The 21,340-nt window shown below is 42.8% G+C and overlaps 2 protein-coding genes across 5 annotated transcripts in view; both read right to left on the bottom strand.

The window, feature by feature from the left end:
• The window catches only part of ZDHHC21 (zDHHC palmitoyltransferase 21), a 48,166-nt gene extending 41,179 nt beyond the window's left edge, over nucleotides 1-6,987 (bottom strand). For 2 of the 4 annotated variants that reach the window (XM_082205121.1, XM_082205120.1), the window contains exons 1-2: nucleotides 6,850-6,987; nucleotides 493-608 (exon numbers count right to left, since the gene is read on the bottom strand). Coding sequence is in view for 1 of the 4 variants with exons in the window: in XM_082205118.1 (XP_082061244.1) it covers nucleotides 6,850-6,884 (35 nt within the window). In the remaining 3 variants the exon portion in view is untranslated. The remainder of the gene's footprint in view (nucleotides 1-492; nucleotides 609-6,849) is intronic. The other 2 variants (XM_082205119.1, XM_082205118.1) reach the window with 2 other exon arrangements.
• Nucleotides 6,988-18,963: 11,976 nt separating this feature from the next.
• On the bottom strand, nucleotides 18,964-21,062 carry CER1 (cerberus 1, DAN family BMP antagonist). Its single transcript, XM_082205605.1, has 2 exons — nucleotides 20,566-21,062; nucleotides 18,964-19,382 (listed from the first exon to the last, which is right to left on the bottom strand). The coding sequence occupies exons 1-2, from the start codon at nucleotides 21,058-21,060 to the stop codon at nucleotides 19,089-19,091; spliced, it is 789 nt and encodes a 262-aa protein (XP_082061731.1). The 5' UTR covers nucleotides 21,061-21,062; the 3' UTR covers nucleotides 18,964-19,088.
• Between the last annotated feature and the right edge of the window lie 278 nt (nucleotides 21,063-21,340).

Genomic DNA, 21,340 nt, shown 5'->3' on the forward strand with positions numbered 1-21,340 from the left:
TTCAAAAGTTGGGGGAAAATTATAATAATAAGGTTTTTTGCTTGGTGCTGATAAGAGAGGAACATAGGTGCCAGGCAATTCTACCTGGGAAGGGTAGCTATATTAAAGGTAAAGGGACCCCTGACCATTAGGTCCAGTCGTGACCGACTCTGGGGCTGCGGTGCTCATCTCGCTTTATTGGCCAAGGGAGCCAGCGTACAGCTTCCGGGTCATGTGGCTAGCATGACTAAGCCACTTCTGACGAACCAGAGAAGCACACAGAAACGCCGTTTACCTTCCCGCTGGAGTGGTACCTATTTATCTACTTGCACTTTGACGTGCTTTCGAACTGCTAGGTTGGCAGGAGCAGGGACCGAACAACAGGAGCTCACCCCGTCGCAGGGATTCGAACCGCCGACCTTCTGATTGGCAAGTCCTAGGCTCTGTGGTTTAACCCACGGCGCCACCCACGTAGCTATATTACGTACAGCGCCACCCGCGTAGCTATATTACGTACCTACAAAACCTGTGCCTTATCAGGATTAAGCTTCAGTTTGTTGGCTCTCATGAAGCCCATTACTGATTCCAGTCATTGACTCATCACTTCTGCAACTTCACCTGAAATCAGACTTAAAAAAGAAAGAGAGTTAGGTGATTTATTATCCTGTTTCTACTACTAACTAGCGATGGGGGCTTTGTGACATAAAGCATTCTCTACAAATATTTCCCTAAGAAAAATAACGGAGAAACATTCCTCTAGAACAGATCAATTTTATTTTATTTTTAAAAGGTGAAAGTTGCACAGCCACCATCTACTTGATCACTTTGCCTAAGAACAAGATATTTGCAACTGGCCAGGGCTTGTTATAGCTTGGGGGTGGGTCTGGTATAGGTTTCCTTAGGAATCTTATCACAAACAGCTTTTCCAAGCTGGCCAGAATTACTCCCTCTTGCAAAGAGGCATTAACCACATCCACATCCTGGTATCAGCCATGCCAGGAAAGGGTCTGCAAGATACCTTATATTTTGCTCTATAAAACTCACTTTTTCCTTCCTAAAAAGTAAGGGGAAATGTGTGTGTGTGTTATGGAGCGAATGCAGGCTACACAGCTATCCCAGAAGCCAGAACAGCAAGAGGGATCGCTGCTTTTGCTGCGCAGCGATCCCTCTTGTTGTTCTGGCTTCTGAAATTCAGAATATATTTTTTCTTATTTTCCTCCCCCCAAAACTAGGTGCGTCTTATGGTCTGGTGCGTCTTATAGAGAGAAAAATACGGTGTGTTATTGCTGCGCCTCTCTAAGCAACTCATCCACATCCTCTGGTCAGAGAATCATAGATCTGTAGAGTTGGAAAGAACCACAAGGGTGAACAACTCCAGTGCAGGAATCTTTTTTTGCTCAACATGGGGCTCAAACCTATGACACTAAGATTAAGAGTCTTATACTCTTCTAAACCAGACTAACAGGTGTTCTCAACATCTCCCTTGACTGAGCTATAGAAATGGAGGCATTCAAGTCAAGGCAAACATGAACGTTCCTGGACTAGGTTTTCAACAGAGGTACTTGCTCTGCCAAACAGAGAACTTGGCAAGGAAACTAAAAAAATAAATCCCTCGGATTCCATCAGCCAAATACTCATAGATCCATCATCCCTGTGGAGACTACCGCCAGTGTAAACTTCATTGGGAAATGATCTGATCGTGACATAGAATCAAACTCCCACAGGTTCAGATCAACGTGTTTAGGAACAGGCTGTACATGATCAAAAACTTTAAACAAAACAGACGTGTATCTAAGCGGTGGCTTTACTCTACTCCTAATTTCACACTTTGCCTCCAAACCATAAGTATAGGCCAACCAAATGTGTTTCAAATCTCTCTCAAGCAACCCCAAATTTCTCCTATATAAATTCTGCACCTGCATCCAATTAAGAATTCAGGTAGTCATATTTAAAGTCCTACACCAGATGGGCAAGGTAATACATTATTATTATTATTACTACTACTACAAGTCAAACCGCATTTCTTCTGCTACACCTACACGCTGCCACTGAACTCCACCTAAATTCCTCTCTTCCTTGAATATCACAGATTGCATGAACAGCCTTTCTTAATCTTCTACATCGCATTGCAACTAGCTTTAAATAGCCGTTGCAACCCCTTTTATTCTGTGAGCTCCATCAAGCACAGGAAACCAAACACAGAGCAGGTTTCCTGACACATTTTACTGTACAGTGCCATAAGTGCTGAGAATTTCATCAACATGTGCAACGATAGGTGCTGTTTTAGCATATTGTGTTGTTGCTCAGATTAACAGATTTTGCATCCCTTATGATATCTGCCGTATCAGAAAATTGGTACAGGTGTTTTCTTTTTCGCCATAGTTAAAAAAAGTTTTCTTTACAAAGGTGCTCCACATGTTAAGTGCAGTTGCTTACATTTGGGTAAGATGGCAATGATGTTGCTAGGGGGTTGTGGGAAAGGCCAGCATCACTGCTTCATCGGTTCTCGTTTTTACTACCATAGAATTATAGAACTGTAGAGTTGGAAGGGACCCTGAGAGTCATTTAGTCCAATCCCCCATAACGCAGGAATCCTGCCCACAGCTGTCCTTGGGTGCATTATTGCAGTTTTGCCATTAATCACTGGAAGGAACAGCATAACAGCTAGGCATACCAAGGATGGGAAATCTGCGGCTGTCCAAATATTGCTGGACTCCAACTCCTATCAACCCTCAAGCAGCATGGCCAATGGCCAATGATGGGAGTTGTAGTACAACAGAATATGGACACCCACAGGTTTTCCACCCCAAGGTACCCTCAGGTAGGCCCCTGTACGGCTGTGACGATCCTAAACAGGAAAGTAAATACCACTGAATTCAAAGTAAGCATGGCTGGGAACATGCTGCAAGTTGTCTATCAGCAGAACTCTGCCAATTAGCCTCCTAGTGACAGCAAGAGTGATTAAGCCGACAAATAATTAACGTAATAAAAAGAGCATGAGTTGTGAAACCAAGCGCCACAGAATCAAGAAAAATGCAAGCATTACAGAGGAAAGACTGCTATACTGCTATCAAACTTTGCATAGCTGTCAAAGCGCTATACAGGAGGAATACTTGGTTATCTGTAGTTTCTGGCCACAGTTGGATACATTTTTGTTTCAACAAGCTTCTCCAGCTGCCTTAGGTGTTAATTTTGTAGTATTTTTAAACCTGTCTTTAGTTATTTGCTTTTAGCATTGGTTTTTTTAATAAAAAACAAACAAACCTGTTTTTGAAATTATTCTTAGCCATTTTTGTGGTACACCTGTAAAATGCCTTTGAGGCGATTAACACATTAATTTTAAAACAAATGAATTCAACAAGTTTATGTGCAATCAAACCAAGGGAACTTCAGGGTGCTGTTAACTTTTTCTTTGGTGTATGCATGTTTCCAAAGTAACCTTGCTGTAAACCAGCCCTGTTAGCACAAGTATCCATTTGTAAATAATTTAATTAAACAAATAATCTATTTTTTAAAAGCTAATCCCGGTGTGCCACACAAACGTTTAGCAGGCATTTCACACCTTCAATTGTACTATCTATATCAAATATTGCTAATCTCAGCCAACTCCAGAACTAAAGAACATGCTTTCACACAGCCAATAAAAATTATTCCCATCAGACCTACTACATCAGTTGGTACATGCTTACACACGGAGCACAACTGTGGTTAAGGTTGAAATAACTATTAAAACTATATTTTCTAATAATTTCTGACAGGTAATATAACAATCACTTAACATTTATATTGGCATCCAGGCACTTCACAGCCACAAACCAGTAATTCATAGCCATTAGTTCAATGGGTAGCTTGAACTTTATGATCTAATTATGGGCAAAAAAATATGAGCTGAAACAGGTCTGCGGTGACTTCATGGAGATCATTAACCCACTGCTAAGAGCAGAAAATGGTTCCCTGACTCAAACTGAGGATATTTTCTTACTGTTATCTGAAGGAAAGGAGTTTAGTAAACCAGATGTGGCACAGGTTCATCTCCAAATGGAAGAAGAAGAGTCAAGTTTCTGACCACCATCAACACTGAAAAGGGTTTGTTCCTGTGTAACCTGTTGGTATTTGGAGCGGCACCTTCACTCACAATTTGATAGACATTGATACTATGACCAGTTACAGATACAATCTGGATGACATCACCTAGTGATGAGGATCATATGAAGAATCTGGAACATGTTTTCAAGAGGCTGAAGGAATGTGGATTATGAATCAACTGTGATAAATGTGAGCTCTTCAAGGAATGAGTTACATACATGGGACAGACCACAGGCACCAAATGACTACACAATTCACCTGAAGAAGTAGAACTTGGAGACACCTTTGTTTCAGCAAGTTTTCCCAGGCATGTAATTTTAGCATGCAATTTTCAACCTGTGATTTTGGTAAAGATCTTTATTTTTAATATAACTTAACTTATACAACCCACTATATATAACCTGTGTTTTCTTTTTCAGTATCTTAAATTAATATTTCAAATTAAGTCATTAGAGTTATAGAATTTGAAGGGATCCCACGGATCATCAAATCCAATACAGGAATCCTGCCCACAACTGTCCCTGGGTGGGCTCGAACCACCAACCTTCCAGACGTACTGACCCACTGTGCCACAGGAGGGCCAGAAGCCTTTCATTTGAGTAATCGGTATATAAATTTGGTTACTTAAAAAAAACCCCTAACAATTACATAATTACTGCCTTTTAACTGCCCCAGGTGATTGCTTCATTCACTAAGCACTGCAACCTCCGACCCTACCAGGAACTGGTGCTGCCAGTCACTAGGACATCTGCCCTGGTATTGGTGCTGCCAGTTATTCCCTTGCCATGAACATACTTACTAGGCATTGGCAGTGCCTTTGTATGCAAGTTGGGCAGCCACCACCATTCATCTCCCAAACTGTAATGCCCAACACAGGCAATGCATTTTTGGAGGCATGAGATGCATGGGCGTAGCCAGGATTTTTGTTAGCGGGGAGCAGCCAAAGGGGGAGGCAGAACCTCAGATAACTGAGCACTTGCAATGCTTTTCAATAATATTTGTGGATCTAGGCCCCACCCCCTTGGCTACGCCCATGATGAGATGGCAGCTTCCTAGCACCAGCCCTACACATCGCAGATGTAATAGAAAAGGTATTGGCCAAACTGGTTGGCCAACCACCACCTTTTTCTGTTCCAAAGCAATAGAGAGAGCCAGGAAGTCTCAGGCCTGCCTCCCAGGAGAGCAAACAGTGGGCTTTCTTAAACATGTGATACGGAGAAGCCAGGAACGCAACAGTATCATTACTATTACTATTATTAATTTAATTTGTATACCTCCCCTTCAGCCAAGCAGCACAGGGTGGTTTACAATATAGAAACACCAAAATATATAACATAGCAACAAACGAAAACAATAAAAACCTCCCCCCCAGTTTAAATGGACACAGATTGTTTAATTAGCCAAAGGCCTGGGAGAAGAGGAACGTTTTTGCTTGGCACCAACCGAACCTACCTGGGGAGACCAGCTTCTTGTGTAGGCACCCTCCGAACCTCTCGCAGAGGGGCCACACAAAGAGGGGCCTCAGGTCATGATTGCAAGGTCCAGGTTGGCTCATATGGGGAGAGGCGGTCCCTGAGATATTGCGGTCCTGAGCCGTTGAATGCTTTATAGGTCAAAACCAGCCCTTTGAATCGGCCTCGGAAACTAGCTGGTAGCCAGTGTAGTCAAGCCAGGATTGGCGTTGTATACTAAAGCCATCATGCCCCAGTGAGCAACCACAAATTCTGCACCAGCTTCAGTTTCCCAGCTGTCTTCAGAGACAGCCCCACAAATAATGTGTTGCAGTAATCTAACCTGGTGGCTAGGCTCACTCGATAGGAGCGCAGCTGAACCACCAGCCGAAGCTGATTGAAGGCACTCCACACCACCACCGAGGCCACCTGAGTGTCAAGGGACAGCGATGACCCAGAAGCACCCTCAAGCTACGTGCCCACTCCTTCAGAGGCAGTGTAACCCCTTCAAGCGGGCTTTATAGGTCCTTGCCTGGCCGATCTCAACTGCAAGCCAACAAGCTCCATGGATGTGTCAAAAGGGTGTGTGTTCCTCAACCCCTTCCCAGCTCCAAGCTTGGGAAGAAGGGTTCATGTTTGATGGTTCTTTGGACCATGAGGTGGTGGTGAGGGACACTGGGCTTGCAGATGGCCCTGGTGGTGGAGGAAAGCGAGACTTCTCCTTGCCCAGATGTGAAGGAGAGGAAGGAGGAGGAGGAGAGGAAGAGGAAGAGGAAGAGGAAGAAGAAGAGGAAGGAGAGGGAGAAGGAGAGGAAGAGGGAGAAGAAGAGGGACAGGGAGGAGGAGAGGGAGAGGGAGGAGAGGAAGAATAAGAGGGAGAGGGAGAAGGAGAAGGAGAGGAAGGGGGAGAAGAAGAGGGACAGGGAGGAGGAGAGGGAGAGGGAGGAGAGGAAGAATAAGAGGGAGAGGGAGAAGGAGAAGGAGAGGAAGAGGAAGGGGGAGAAGAAGAGGGACAGGGAGGAGGAGAGGGAGAGGGAGGAGAGGAAGAATAAGAGGGAGAGGGAGAAGGAGAGGGAGAGGAAGAGGAAGGGGGAGAAGAAGAGGGACAGGGAGGAGGAGAGGGAGAGGGAGGAGAGGAAGAATAAGAGGGAGAGGGAGAAGGAGAGGGAGAACCTGGCCCCACACCACTCTCCCCTCCCCTTCCTCACTTCCCTCCCTCCCACCACCTCCCAGTTTTGCCTCCCCTTGCCCACAAGTGCAGGGGGGTCCGGAGCATCCCGGCCCACAGCGCCCCCTGGCGGCCCCTGGCGTCACTCCCCTTCCATCCACTTACCGGTGGGAAGCTCCGCCGACCCTCATGTACCCCATGCACTCGGCCGTACTCCGGCTTCCGGCTGCTGTTCTGCGCACGCGCACCGAGGGGGAAGCCAAAAAAAAAAATGCTCTCTCAGTCGGAGGAAGGACACGGCGCGCTTCCCGCCCTTCGCCTCCTTCGCTGTCAAAGCGACTTCCTGGCGCTTTTGCAGGCATCCTAGCAACGGGAGCGCGGGGGGCGGAGGGCTCGCTTCTCCCTGGCCCAGAGCTGGAAGTCTTTCAGCAAGCCTGGAGCCACGGAAGTGGAGGAATTGCTGTGTCCCAGGCGAGCAGAGCAGGAGAAGCTCTCATCATAATAACCCAGCGCAAACTTCCTTGGGAGCATTAAGCCCCCGGTGGGACTTGCTTGTGAGCAAACCTGGGAGACGTCGCCTGCAAACAGCCTCGGCGCGCTTCGGATCCAAACTGCTCCAAAATAGTTGGGTGTTTTTTAAGCGATCCAATGCTAGCTTCTCTCTCTCTCTTTTAAAAAAAATATTTTTTATTTGAATTTTATTTGCAACATAACATAGCCCCCCAATACACAACCCACCCTCATTAAACGTGAACATAACATACATTGAGCATAACATACAACAATACAAACAACGAAGTGTATGGTGTATCTGAAGAAGTGTGCATGCACACGAAAGTTCATACCAAGAACTAACTTAGTTGGTCTTTAAGGTGCTACTGGAAGGAATTTTTTTATTTTAACGAAATAAAAGACTTCCTTTATCCTGTATCTGACCTCCTTATTTACTTCTTATAAACTGTTTCCTTTATGAACAATTATTAAGATTTTTCTAATTATAACTTAAATATCCACAAAGTCTCCTGCAGACATTAATTGAAACAAGTCCAGGTATGTATTTTAGGGCACTGTCTTGTGAATTATTCTCTGCATTTCCCCCATGCTTTTTGAAACTCTTGTCTAGTGTGAGCCAATGCTAACTTCTTAGGTTAGTGTCATGCCTGGGAACATTTGTTTAAAGCACCCTTTGTAGTTACATGCCTCTTACTCTCTCGTGGTGTTACATTTGCAGGCTGAATTACAGTGAATTTGGAGTTACAGTGTCAGGTGGGTGCAGCCACCAGCGTGGGTTTCTGGGTGCAATCAGTGCCGGATTTACGTATAAGCTAAACAAGCTATAGCTTATGGCCCCTCTCTCTTGGGAGCCCCCAAAAAATTTTAGAGAGAAAAAAAAACTGGATGTACATTGCCCAAATATAGGATAAAAAACAAATAAAATAAAACCTACATACAGCAACAGTGTTTTGTGTTGTGTATGCTCCTATTTGTTACGTGCAAATGGCTTTAGATACCTATTGTTTAGTTGCAGGTAGAGCTCTTCTACGTGAATCCCAGTCTAGGTCCCCTTCATGTGAAGGAGCTTTTAAGCTCTTTTTGATGTTGTTGTTGTTGTTTAGTCATTTAGTCATGTTCGACTCTTTGTGACCCCATGTACCAGAGCACGCCAGGCACTCCTGTCTTCCACTGCCTCCCGCAGTTTAGTAAACTCATGCTGGTAGCTTCGAGAACACTGTCCAACCATCTCGTCCTCTGTCGTCCCCTTCTCCCTGTGCCCTCAGTCTTTCCCAACATCAGGGTCTTTTCCAGGGAGTCTTCTCTTCTCATGAGGTGGCCAAACTATTGGAGCCTCAGCTTCATGATCTGTCCTTCCAGTGAGCACTCAGGGCTGATTTCCTTCAGAATGGATAGGTTTGATCTTCTTGCAGTCCATGGGACTCTCAAGAGTCTCCTCCAGCACCATAATTCAAAAGCATCAATTCTTCAGCGATCAGCCTTCTTTATGGTCCAGCTCTCACTTCCATACATCCGGACAAGCCACACCGGTATCCCTGCCAAGAAAACTCCATGGACAAAGACAACAGGCATAGAGACCTATTAGGTCCATAAATTACCATACAACATATATTCAACACAAAAAAAACAGGGACAATTTGTTGTTGACAAAGGACAGCTGGACATATAAAGGGCCCCATTACCTTCAGTAGCTTAGGGCCTCATCAAACGAAAATCCGGCCCTGAAACTGCTCCAAAATAGTTGGGTGTTTTTTAAGTGAGCCAATGCTAACTTCTCACATTAGTGTCATGCCTGGGAACATTTGCTTAAAGGTCCATTCGTAGTTACATGCCTCTTATTGTTTCGTGGTGTTACAATTGCAGACTGAATGTTACAGCTACCACAAATTCGGAGTTACAGTGTCAGCTGGTTCCATGCTTGCAGCCACCAGTGTGGGTTTCTGGGTGCAATCCTAAACAAGCTTTTTAGGAAATAAGCTGTGCTTTTTTTCTGGGGTGACACAGGGGTACACATACACCTAAACATTTTGTGAATCTGTGTGCTTTTGTCCATTTGCTGTATTTATTTTTCCCAATTTGAACTATAAAATGGCTATTTTCTTGAGTGAAAATGAGAGTACCCGTAAACATTTTTTAAAAAAGAAAAAAAAGCACTGGAAATAAGTACTGCTGAACTCTGCGGGATATAGGGGCTGGCTCCCTGGGTTCCTGAGCACCCACAAAATTCCTCATGAAGTGGCTGGGCACCCACAAATTTCGGTGCCAGTTTCATGCATGCTGCGGTTGTGGGGCCAAGCTGGCGCTCCTGCAGCGGGACCTCTGAGTAAATATGTTTAGGAGGAATAAACATGTATTTTGAGGAGGAGGGAAATATTTGGACCACACTGGTCAGGAGTGCAACAGGGTGTGAGAAGATACTGGAAGATCATGCTTATTGTAGGTCATATTACTCTGGAGTAAATATCCTCCCTAGTAGAAATTATAGTCCCACTTCTTTCATATAAATGGACACTGGAAGAATGGCAGGGGTGCAGAGTACAGAATGTTATTTTAAGGGGCAATTCGCTTGTGATAAGTAATCCGGAATATGCCTCGAACTAGAGACTCAGAAATTATCAGAATACCCTATTGGAATCAATGGGAAGTTCCTGAGAGCTGTGAATGCCAATTGCATATGACTGAAATAAAAGAATAACCTACGAATAAAACAAATAATATTTAGAAGGGATGGAGTGGGCCACAGGAATGGAACATATCATTCATCACATTAAAAAGGTAAAGGTACCATTAGGTCCAGTCACGGATGACTCTGGGATAGCGGCGCTCATCTTGCTTTACTGGCCAAGGGAGCTAGCGTACAGCTTCTGGGCCATGTCTAAGCCGCTTCTGGCAAACCAGAGCAGCACACGGAAACGCCGTTTACCTTCCCGCTGGAGTGGTACCTATTTATCTACTTGCACTTTGGCGTGCTTTCGAACTGCTAGGTGGGCAGGAGCTGGGACCGAGCAACAGAAGCTCACCCTGTCACAGCGATTCGAACCGTCAACCTTCTGATTGGCAATCCCTAGGCTCTGTGGATTGATAGTGAGCACTAATTGGTATTTGCAAGGACAGACCTTCAGGAACTGGAGTGGGGTGAGGACCACCCCAGTTCCAGGTACCATCATTCCAATTCTACAGCCTGTATTGATGTGTTCCTTCTAAGAATCTATTCCTTGCTTTATTTGTAGCTTTATTTTATTTTATTGGAACCCATTTGTGCCAATTAGAATTTGTAGCTCCCATTATTTCCTACGAGCATTCAGCTGGCTCTCATTCTTTCCAGCGGGCATCCTTGACATCCATTTTGCAGATCACAAAATATATGGGGGAGTCCTAACAGAAATATGCAAATAATTTGGGTATCCCACGTTTCACATCTGCAAATATATTTTCTGACAAAAAAATTGCCAAATATAAGGTCAGCTACAATTTGCCAACACATTATTCAAGTCCAGCAAATTCCCCTTATGTGGCTATGAAAGAAGAAATATTTTAAGAGAATTCTGGCCTGAGACTAATCAGCGATGGCTGGTCGCCATAAGCAGCTCAGAATGGACAGCAGTTTCGCTGCTCCCAGCTGGGAATAATGCCTTGAGCACCCATAACTGATGCACATACACAATCTCTTGGCTATGGAAAGTCACCCCCCATCTGTCTGAGTGGCATGATGCCCACTCTAAATTAGTCTGACTTCTGCCCTCCAGCAAAAGTCCTAAGCAGATCCTAAATTGTAATAGATGAAATGGGTAGTTTAAAGATTATCACCATGCACTGTGATATGTATTTGGTAAAAATAAAAAAGTACTTATTGGATAAATTGTGAGTGCTGTAATATACATGCTTTTAGTAGGATTAGGCTCAAGTTTGGAAATAAACTAGAACAATTTCAAATCTCACATTCACTACACATGCAATGCATGATGAAAAGCACAATAAGCAATGGTTGGAGCTTGTTAACATATAGTGGTAGATTCTGGCAATATCTGCTGCACCATTTAATGGAGTTGCGCATTCTGTGTATCCTGAACGACAATACAGCTCTGAAAAGGTAGAACCTGGGAGGCTGTAATCGGAAGGCAACTAAGCAATGCAATCTAAACTGTGTCTACTCAAAAGTAAGTCCAAGTGAATTCAATGGGACTTACACCCAGGCAAGCGTAGCTCAGACTGCTGCTTTAACTATTTTTATTATGAAACATAAGGGGTGCAAGAAGGCTTGTAAGATATGACTGGCCAATAATTTGGAAATCATAGAATCGTAGAGTTGGAAGGGACCATGAGAGTTGTCTTCTAGTCCAACCCCCTGCAATGCAGGAATTTCAGCTAAAGCATCCAGGACAGATGCCCATCCCACCTCTGCCTAAGTTGCTCTGTGTAAACTTCCAGAGGGATGGCATTGTGCAGTAAAACAACAACAACAATGAAGAGTCTTGTATTATCTTAGGAACAAGCCTGGGATAGCCCAGTTGGTAGAGCATGAGACTCTTAATCTCAGGGTCATTTGAGCCCTATGCTGGGTGAAAGTTGCCTGCACTGCAGGGGGGTTGGACTAGATGACCCCTGGGCTCCCTTCCAGCTCAGCAAATCTATGGGGGCATGGGCGTAGCCAGGATTTATTTATTTATTTTCAATTTCCATTTATTTTATTTTATTTTATTTTTTATAACATTTTTATTTTATTTTATTCACATAATATACATGCTTTACAACAAACAACTCCAAAGTTGTTTCATGTAAGTCTCATGTTTTCATTTACACTGATCTCCTCTCCAATACCTTTACTTGATATTTCTTGCTGCGTTCTGTTTTCCTTATAGAATCTTTACAAAAAATTAAATTTCTTAAATACTGTACCAATCTTTAACAATTTCAATTAATCCCTTCACCATAGCTGTCAACGTTTCCCCTTTTTAAAGGGAAATTCCCTTTTTCCGAATAGGATTCCTCGCAAGAAAAGGGAAAAGTTGACAGCTATGCCCTTCACCTCCCTCCCCCACAGCCCAGTATTTTTTGGGGGGTGGGGGAGTTGTTGAGGTTTTTGGGGGGAGATCACCAGTAAAAAATCTCTCCAAAAGAGGACATTACGGGCAGGGGGCAGGCTTCTGCTGGAGAGGGGGCAGAACAGCAGTTAATTGAGTCTTTTTAATGTTTTAAAATAATTTTTGAGTATTTAGGAGGGGCAGCTGTCCCCCCCCCTTGGCTACGCCCATGGGAGCAGCCAGGGTCCACTCCCAGCCCCTAGACCGCCTCCTCTTAATGGCAACCCAGTTCTCTCGAAACCCACAACGGCAAACTACGCATGCGCTCCGAGCTTGCAGAACATCCGGCTATCCAGAAAGAGGATCGCCGGGACCCTGTCTCCATGGCGGCGGTTGGTTGCACAGCGCCCTCTTGCGGCTTGTGACGGAAGTCGGGCGCGAGTAGAAGTAAACTCGCCCTCTTCGCCAGCTAGGCTAAAACGCAGAAGCAAAGGGAATGGTTTTGTTTTTGCTCCTGCTGCTTGGAGCATCGGGTTAGCCTGATCCTGCAGGACAACAACAACAACAACAACAAGTTTTCAGTTACAATAATAGCTGCATTATAACAATGCCAAACTGTAATACAGTACAATTATTAATACCAATCATTCAGATGCCAAATTATATAATTTAGGTGCCCCCCTTCATGCTAGAATAGATGGTTTGATGATTTACTTTATTTCTGCATTCCAAAATTTTATTAATTTCAGTCTAAATAGCAATTCCTTATACAACAATTGCAATATTAACGACCTCCATTTGTATTGACACATTAAATGATTTATAAACCTACAGGTAAAACAGTAATAATAATAATAATAATAATAATAATAATAATAATAATAATAATAATAATAGGTGTACCCTGCCCAACTGATTGGGTGTTACTCCACTTATGGTGCAACTCTTCTATGCTCATAGAGAATAGTGCGCATGTTACGTTTGTCACATGCTGCTCCTGAAAACAACCTCTCTGTGGCTCCCTGCCTGTGCATTGTCTCACCAGAGTCGTGCATGCCCTGGTTATCTCCCGCTTGGACTACTGTAATGCTCAACGTGGGGCTACCTTTGAAGGTGACTCGGAAACTACAACTAATCCAGAATGTCACAGCTAGACTGGCCCTTTCTCATGTACACTGCTCTTAAAAGGTAAAGGGACCCCTGACCATTAAGTTCAGTTGTGACCGACTCTGGGGTTGCGGCGGTCATCTTGCTTTACTGGCTGAGGGAGCTGGTGTACAGCTTCCGGGTCATGTGGCCAGCATGACTAAGCCGCTTCTGGCAAACCAGAGCAGCACACGGAAATGCCATTTACCTTCGCGCCGGAGCGGTACCTATTTATCTACTTGCACTTTTGATGTGCTTTTGAACTCCTAGGTTGGCAGGAGCAGGGACTGAGCAACAGGAGCTCACCCCGTCACGGGGATTTGAACCACCGACCTTCTGATTGGCAAGTCCTAGGCTCTGTGGTTTAACCCACAGCGCCACCCACGTCCCCCCACCAGTAGGGTAACAGTGGTTAATTGGAGACTTCCATGTTTAATCACTGCATGCTATGAAAAGGAGGAGAGAAGAGGTTGCAAGAGCAGGCAAAAGGCTTGTTCATATCTTACTGAGTCAATTTATGATCATCTAAACCCCTCAGCCCTCGCGGGGATTCGAACCACCGACCTTCTGATCAGCAAGTCGTAGGCTCTGTGGTTTAACCCACAGCACCATCCGCTTCCCTACACAGCTCTTACGACATGTTAAAATTTGTCCGTGGACAGTTTGCTTCAAGCTTTGAACTGGTTTGAACATGGCATCAAAATCACACTAAGTACTGTACACTTTCAGTCCAACGACTTCTGCCTAATGGAATAACTTTTCAGATATTTACACTTCATATAAAATTAGCATGTAAGAAAAACATTTCTTCACCAAATTCAAGTGAAAGAAGCACACTTCATCAGATCTCTATTGATTTAGGACACTGGAAAATTTCACTTTTCTTTCTTTCTGGAAAAGCTACAACTTCAGAATGAATTAAGTATTTCAATGGCTGTGGAGGAAAAAAGTTTGTCTCACAAAATGGGAAATATGAAGCTGGCTTTTAAAAATAGTGGAATAGTGCTTTTAAAGGATATGGCAGTCTTCGCTGTTCAAAGCAACAACAACAACAACAACAACAACAATAATAATAATAATAATAATAATAATAATAATGAGATGCTTCATGCCCAGGCTGTTTGCAATCTTGTTGAGTCTTGTGGTCTTCAGTACAAAGTAGGAACCAGAAAGGTTAGACAGACTATGAGCCTCTCTTTGTGAATGAGAGGATTTAATCTTGTTTTCCACACACTTCCTTGGCACTAGTTACATGAAGTGACAACTTTGTCCTCTCTAATAACCATGCTGCTTGGGGGATGGCAGTGGGGGGGTGATGTGGTGTTAATTGTAGGTGCCATGCACCCCAGCATCATAAGTGGGGCCTCCAAAGGGGGGGGGGGGAGCTGAAATACAACAGAATAAAACGTTTATTCTGCTAATTTTAAAAAGGGCTTGAGAAGGGAAAGGACTTGTGACATTGACCCTTGCTGGAGCAAGACTCAGTCCCAGCTGGGTTTACCAGTTGGAGCGCTGAGAAATTCTGCTTCTCCTGGAAGGGAATTAACTTGTCTGGAAGGTTTAATAGGTCTTCCAACCACAGGGCTGGATTTAGGTTTGATGAGGCCCTAAGCTACTGAAGGTAATGCGGCCCTTTATATGTGATACTTTAGGGAGCAAGCTAGCAGGCGGGGCACATTGCTTAAATTACACAACACAAAGCACTGTTGCTGAATCTAAGTTTTATTTTATTTGTTTTTTTATCTTATATTTTGGAAATGTACACCCAGTTTTTTTCCTTTAATTTTTTTGGGGGGCCCAAGAGAGTGGGGCCCTAAGCTATAGCTTGTTTAGCTTATACGAAAATCCGGCAATGTCCAACCACAATGAAATTGCAGGCTTATCAGGTCCACAGAAACAGGCCTGTGAAAATCTGGTACAGTATAGGAAGAATACAGACTCTGTATTCTGTAAGTCAACAGACAGGTTGTTTCTTAAAACACATCTGCTGTTTCAGCCCTCAAGAGGGAAAACATCCAGGTATTATGACTTTTGAGTGCTACAAAGTTAAGTTTGAACTGTGCAGTTCAGCTGCAGAAAGTCTTTCAGCAATGCATTCTGCAATGATCCTTAAAAACCTGCAAAGCAAAGGGGAGAAAAAACAAAAACAAAAACCCTTTCCGTGTTTGGAGAAACAACCTTGTGTCTGATATTCCTAAATATTGTACAGCCATGCAGAACCTTCCTCGGGAGTTCCCTGATGTCTGTGTTATGTTGTTGTTTATAAATTACCACAGGAACCACCAGCTGTCGTCATAAAAATTTTATTGGCACTCTGTAAATATTAAATCAGCATGCTAAAATCATGCCATGTGTAGCGGCAGCTGATGCTCTCTTATGGAGGCAGCCTGCAAAAGAAGGGATGGCACTTTGTTCTATAAACCTCCTACACCAGAAGGATATTTTGCAATGCTAATGCAGGTTTTGGTCCTCCCAATGCATTTAAGGCATGATCTGTAAACCAGAATCTCCACCTTTTTCCCTGCCATGCTTTAATATGGATACCTCCACATGAGCTTTTCACTCCAAACATACGCATTTAGCCAACTTTTCTGATGCTGATGGGCCAGAGACATTTTTCCACTTTCAAATGATATGCATGAAGCAGAAATAACATGACGTTGGTTTTCCACATCTAGGCAGAGTTCTGCACACCCATCATCTATTCCCCCCAAAATTACACTGGACACATGCTTTGGGTTACAATCCTAATCATGTGTACTGTATTTGGAACACAGTAGTGGTACCTCAGGTTAAGTACTTAATTCGTTCTGGAGGTCCCTATTTAACCTGAAACTGTTCTTAACCTGAAGCACCACTTTAGCTAATGCAGCCTCCTGCTGCTGCTGCGCCGCCAGAGCAAGATTTCTGTTCTCATCCTGAAGCAAAGTTCTTAACCTGAGGTAATATTTCTGGGTTAGCGGAGTCTGTAACCTGAAATTTATGTAACCTGAAGCGTACGTAACCCGAGGTACCACTGTATACCAGCATTGAAATAAGGAAGATTTATTTAAGCAGTTGAATAAGAACATTCTGTGGGTAACTATTCTTATGTTGGGATATATTTATACATTGAGAGGATGGTTAAATTTTAGTTTGTTTTATTACCTATATATTCGTGTGTTTTTTTGTTTTGTTTGTTTTGTTACCTATATATTCGTGACAAAATACTGGGTTTTGTTCAGAAGATGCACTAATATTACTACCGACATAGTGCATACAATGTTTGCTTTAAAATCTTTATCTTCACAACAATCCTGTAAGGTGGAAATGATGGCAAGGGACACTGGCTTTTCAAAGAATATCATGGAAAGCAAGCTCAAACAACTATGTTCTTCCTTGAATATCTGTAACAACAACTAGAACCACCTCATGCTATCTTAACCAGTATTTTTCAGTTAAGGTGTTCCACATATTGAGGAACCCTTGTACGCAGAAAATTAGATGTTAAGGATAAGGGTTGAAGTTTGTCTTTTCCCATGACATACTACCGGTACTTTTCTTGTGCATGGCAGGGTATTCAGTCATATGTGAGACTCACCTGTAACCTGAAATGGTTCGGATGAGACGCAAGTTTGCCATTTTACAGGTGGCGCTGTGGGTTAAACCACAGAGCCTAGGACTTGCTGATCAGAAGGTTGGCGGTTCGAATGCCCATGACGGGGTGAGCTCCCATTGATCGGTCCCTGCTCCTGCCAACCTAGGAGTTCAAAAGCATGTCAAAGTGCAAGTAGATCAATAGGTACCACTCCAGTGGGAAGGTAAACGACGTTTCTGCACGCTGCTCTGGTTCGCCAGAAGCAGCTTAGTCATGCTGGCCCCATGACCCGGAAGCTGTACGCTGGCTCCCTCGGCCAATAAAGTGAGATGAGCGCCGCAACCCCAGAGTCGGTCACGACTGGACCTAATGGTCAGGGGTCCCTTTACTTTTAGAACTATCAAGTGATGAGACATGCAGTGATACATCTGTACATGTGAATATGTCCTAAGGTTTATTAGAGGTTTATTAGAACACTATCCATTGCGCCAACAAGCCACTCATGTTACTAGAGTCACATACACATGAATTTAGACGAATAGTTCCTAGGACTGCAGCCTAAATTATTAACATATATGCATGAAAAGAAGCAATACCATATAGTTACCAACTTTTTCACAAAGCAAGATTGTATATGCTTTGAAGCTATTAACAGGTAAATCTAATAATGGACAAAATGGTCAATTTTAATATGTTGCTGGTAAAAAAAAGGCCTGAATAATTATATTATTAGTATTCTACTTTTATTAACTTGCAAGCAGTGGATCTTTCAGTGTCAATGGCTAAAATAAAAGGTAAATGGCATTGAAAGGGTTTTGTGCTCCTGGGAAGGGCTTCAGAGTTTCAAGGTGTTACAGTTTTCTCCAACTGAACCTCTTCTATCAGCAACCAAAAATAAATAAAAAACCATGCAACACAGTGTTGATTAAACTTTACTGGCATTTTGAAACTGTGCAGGTATTTGTGGTGATTAATCTGATATTCTAAAGCAGAGAAAAAGTGTACTCTAGGGGCTGACAATTAACTTCATTTAAAAAGTCTTAAAGTTAACAGTCTCTGTACAAGATGCACCATTGCAATAATTGGAAACTGTCCTCCCCCCCCCCCGCAATTAGGAATAGCTCTGAAAATCCTGTTAAATAAAATAGAACACTATGACAAATTAAAAGCAAAGGGAACTTTGCAGAAACAGTTACCCTGTCTATGTTTCAAATGTGACTACAGTTAACAGTCCCTGGGGTGTATACAAGACCACTGTCCTCTGGCTCGAATTTGTTTTTTCTTCCTTCCTTTTTTTTTTTTTTTTGGAGCAATATTCCGTTAGCACCTGGGCTCAACTTGCTCTGAATATGGAAGTTGACTCTGAAAATCAGATCCAATTAACACATCCTTGATATAACAGAATACAGTGTTAATTACATGCAGCTGATCATTGCTGGGTTAATTAAACACTCACCCCCAAAAGCTAAGGCACTAATCTAATTAACAATTACTACAGCTGCTGTTTTCCTCTTTATACCTCCTTTCTAAATGGTGCATATTCACAGTTAGGGCCCAATCCGTCAAGTTCTCCATATTGAAAATTCCCTTTGATCCGGATGGGATTTTTTTGGTAATGAAAGGTTAGAAAAACTGAGTTCTGGTTGCTTTATTCAGAGAACTAAGGACATAGGGATAAATGGCTTGACAAGGTATTATTGCCCATGAGTGCTCAGAAAGATTTGATTAGAAAGAATCCCCCTTTTTTCAGTTTGATAATTAATTAGGTGGCTCCATCAGTTAAGAGGCAATCCTGAACACATTCCTGCATTGTTGCACCCAGAGTGCAGCTGAACTAACTGGGTATATGTGCACCTAATAAATAAACAGGGACATAATTTTGATCAGAAATCACAATTACAGACATGAAAAACTGTGGTGTGCACCTAAAAACAGGTAAAGGGCACCTGTAGTAGTAGCTGAGAATAGATCAGCTCAGCTCTTTAATCTCGTGTGGCGAATCTCTCACTCACTCATTCACTCACACTCTTACACTTGCACAAACTGAATCAGAGGCTTCTTCAAGATGTTGTGTTGGCGTTAAACTGAAGTCCTGGCTATTCTCACCAGTGATAAAAACTTACTAAGAAAAGCTCGTTTTGAAAGGCTCAGTTTTGTTCATACACATTGGCATGCAGATCTGAGTGCAGAAATCCCATTTTGTGATCTGTTGTTTTCTGAACCTCACACTTGCATTCTTCGACAATCATGACGACCTTGATTACAGGAGCAGCGATTGTGCAATTCATCTCCAGACGTTCCGTGGAAAACTTGGTGGGCAAGCAGTGCGAGCAAAAGGTGTAAAGGCGATCTTCAAGACCAGGAACGTGAAAAGAGCTGCACCTGCCAAAGCACAAGTTGTTTTGCACCACCAGATCCTCACAGTTCTCATGCGCAATGCTCTGAAAAAAAGCACACCACTGTTAAAGCAAGTTCTATGGCACTTCATTAGATAGCATATAAATACAAGAAATAGAATCATATGGAATACTTTTGATATATGAAACCATTATTCAAAACGTATCTCAGTAATCTTTAGATCAACACTCTGCAGTAGGCCAGTAATATTATCTCCATATTACAAATAGGGGAGTGAGAAATAGTGGCTATCCATCTGACTACCAGTGAGTTCACAGGTAAACAGAGATTTGAGTCAGGGCTTGTAAGCACATATCTCAGGCACTCAACTAGTGTGCTACATCAGCTCCATATGAAACCATTATCTTGTATACAGAATTACATTTGTTTTAAAAAATTAAGTCACTTTTTATATTTGCTGCTACAGTTACTGGGGGGGTGGGAATAGGCCCTTTTTCTATTTCAACTGGCATTTTAGGAGAGTTTCTGGCACATATATATATATATATATATATATATATATATATATATATATATATAATTTTATCCACTGTACAGTTTTTTATCATTTTTGTGTACACTGCTTAGAAATGTCAAGATTAAGTGGTATAGAAATAGCTCAGATACATAAAATGAAAATAAATTCAAATAAATTCCTGTGCTCTAAAATCTAGCACTGTATATTGTTTTCTGAAACTTCCATCGTATAAAATGGGAATCATGCACCTGAAGCATTGACATGCTTCCAAATGTTTGTAAATTTTTATAAAAACAAATCTGAAGAAGCGTGCATGCACACGAAAGCTCATACCAATTGCAAACTTAGTTGGTCTCTAAAGTGCTACTGGAAGGATTTTTTTTATTTTGTTTCGACTACGGCAGACCAACACGGCTACCTACCTGTAACTAGAACAAACAAACAAACTGGCTATTACAACAAAACGTTTTAGCAGCCCAAAGCTATAGGCTGTCTCTGGCACAGACACTTGTAATGTTTTTTGCTTCCATAAGCAAATTTTGCACTGATAAGACCATGGGAAAATCAGCCCTCGCACTTCTGTAAATCTGGGAAACAATGGCCCGCCTCACAGGGTTACTATGGGTGTGTGCGTGTGTGTGAACCATTTTGCAGATTAAAATTGCAATGCAAATAGTAGCTTCACTGAATGTTCCTAAGTATATAGAAGGAGCGTTGGGTTAAGTGCTGATTTTAAGATTTAACTTTACCTGAGAGAATGGGATGGTGCTGCAGGTATCCTGATACATTTCATTTGTCTTGATTGGAAGGACAATCACATCAGACCGTGACTTGGTTTTCAACATGAAAAGGTCCCAGAACTTCTTGGCATCTTTCCTGAAGGGCAGTTCTGCTTCCCTTTTCCTGTGAGGGTGGCAAGAAGCATTTAGTGTTCTCTCTGGAGATGCACTTGCAGAAGAAGTTCTGTTTCCCAAATCTTGAGAAGCATGGGTATCTTTATAGGCCAAAAGAAACCTAGGCACCTCTGGGCCATTTTGCCTCTCGCCCTCCATTTCCGCCAAGAGGGGTGTCCCAAACAAACCAGTATCTGCCAGAGTTCCTTCTTGGCCTCTTAGATATTTCACTAGCGTATCTCTGTCTTGAGGCAGGAGGTGTAGAAATCTCCTTTTCTTCTGCAGTACAGCCATTTGCTCTGTTGTTCCAAGCCATGAAAGCAACATCATCTGGAGCAACAACAAAAACATGACCTTTTAGGAAAAATTCTGGCTTGCTTTTCCCTTCCTCACTTTCTTGCAGTTTCAAAAAAGGCTGAAGGCAGACTGCTATATTTATACACAGGGCCTGAAGTTTTAGATTCCAGCTGCTCCAAATTGGGGGGGGGGGACATGAGGAAGAGATAAAAAAAAAAAACGGGGACCAAGAAGGTGACACCCATTAACACTCATTAACCCCAGACTCCAGGCCAAGGGCATCTTATCCTTCCTTTTTACTCTTGGAGGATGTGTATTCAAAGTTTGGATCTAC

This window comes from Podarcis vaucheri, assembly GCF_965113315.1.
Source record: "Podarcis vaucheri genome assembly, chromosome: 17".
Classification (NCBI taxonomy): Eukaryota; Metazoa; Chordata; class Lepidosauria; order Squamata; family Lacertidae; genus Podarcis; species Podarcis vaucheri.